We start from the raw sequence: 1,314 nt of genomic DNA, 5'->3' as shown, positions 1-1,314 counted from the left end.
GCTGATGTTTAGATCAAGGCTGAGGGATTTTATGATTCACAGTGTTTAGGATTGTGTCTGTCACCTTTGAGTCAGATTACTTCCATCGACCCACTTCCATGTCCCTTCTTCAGCTCTCAGGCCAAACCAGTATCCACTGATTCCAGGTGGAAACCATTTGATGTTACGGATGAGGTCCTGAGAACAGCACAGACACACTTGTCAGTGACATGTCAACACTATAAACACACTGTGATCTACAGACTTAGTGTGTTCAGACTGACAGAAAATGCTTTTTCATTTCATATAGGCTGTTATATAAATCACATTTTCTTCATTACCTTCTCAGTGTCATTATCTATAACAGCCAAATCTGAAATCTTTCTTCTGCAGTCTTCTCGAGCTTCTTCCCAGGTTTGCTGATTAGGGGGCTCAGCGTTATTAAATGCGTAACAGCTGGACTGGAAGGGTAGCCAGCCTTTCTGACAAACGTTACACACTCTTCCTGAAACAACAGAAACCAACATTTAATCAATGTGACTGTATTGTGATATTTTTATTAGTGGTTATTTTGGACCTGTTTAATGGGATCTGAACATACCATTACTTTCTCTGGGGCAGTAGGCATCAATGCTCCACTGAGGAAGAGTGATGTTGAGCTCATTCAAGTTTCTCTCCATGTTTTGTATTTGTTGTGTTAAGTTGTTCCTCAGTGTCTTCAGGTCCTGGTTTTCTGCAGTCAGCTTGTTGTTGTTGTCAGAAATGACAGAGGTAACTACAGCGACAGACACAGAAACATGTCGGGGTTTGATAGTTTCAATTAAGTAACATGTTTCACATCATAAAACAACAATCAGGTTCACACTCAGTTTATAAAACATTCAAACTCCAGGTTTCAGGTGGAATATTTGAGTTCTATTCATTAATGTCAATGTCAGTTTATTTATAAAGCACATTTAAAACAGGAGTTTGCCAAAGTGCTGTACATGGTCAAATAGGTTCAAAACATGAAACAAGTATAAAAGCAAAAAAAGGAAAGGGGCCCCATCATGATGTGTCATTGGATTAACAACTTTCTCACTATACTCTGACCAGATCCAGAGGAGGCCAGACGGATTGCTACAGACCCCACCCACCCAGGCAACAGTCTGTTTGTGCCTCTTCCCTCCAGGAAAAGGTACAGGAATATAAAGACAGTCAAACAGACTGAGACACAGCTTCTTCCCCAGAGCTGTGAAATCAATCACCCCCCTAACCCCTAGTCTCACACACAACCTCCCCCCTATGGACAGACACAGACAGAACACTGGACCTCTGCAGACACACACCCATGCT

The 1,314-nt window shown here is 41.7% G+C and overlaps 1 protein-coding gene across 1 annotated transcript in view; it reads right to left on the bottom strand.

Annotated features, from left to right (window-relative positions):
* Positions 1–337: 337 nt before the first annotated feature.
* The window catches only part of LOC109970083 (C-type lectin domain family 17, member A-like), a 4,500-nt gene continuing 3,523 nt past the window's right edge, over positions 338–1,314 (bottom strand). Inside the window, exon 5 of the mRNA XM_020617404.1 lies at positions 338–484. Coding sequence (XP_020473060.1) covers positions 338–484 — 147 coding nt within the window. The remainder of the gene's footprint in view (positions 485–1,314) is intronic.

The sequence above is a fragment of the Monopterus albus genome, unplaced genomic scaffold (genome assembly GCF_001952655.1).
Source record: "Monopterus albus unplaced genomic scaffold, M_albus_1.0 scaffold189.1, whole genome shotgun sequence".
In the NCBI taxonomy this organism is placed as follows: domain Eukaryota; kingdom Metazoa; phylum Chordata; class Actinopteri; order Synbranchiformes; family Synbranchidae; genus Monopterus; species Monopterus albus.
Note: the sequence above shows the minus strand (reverse complement) of the source record. Positions and strands in the feature narration are given on the sequence as shown.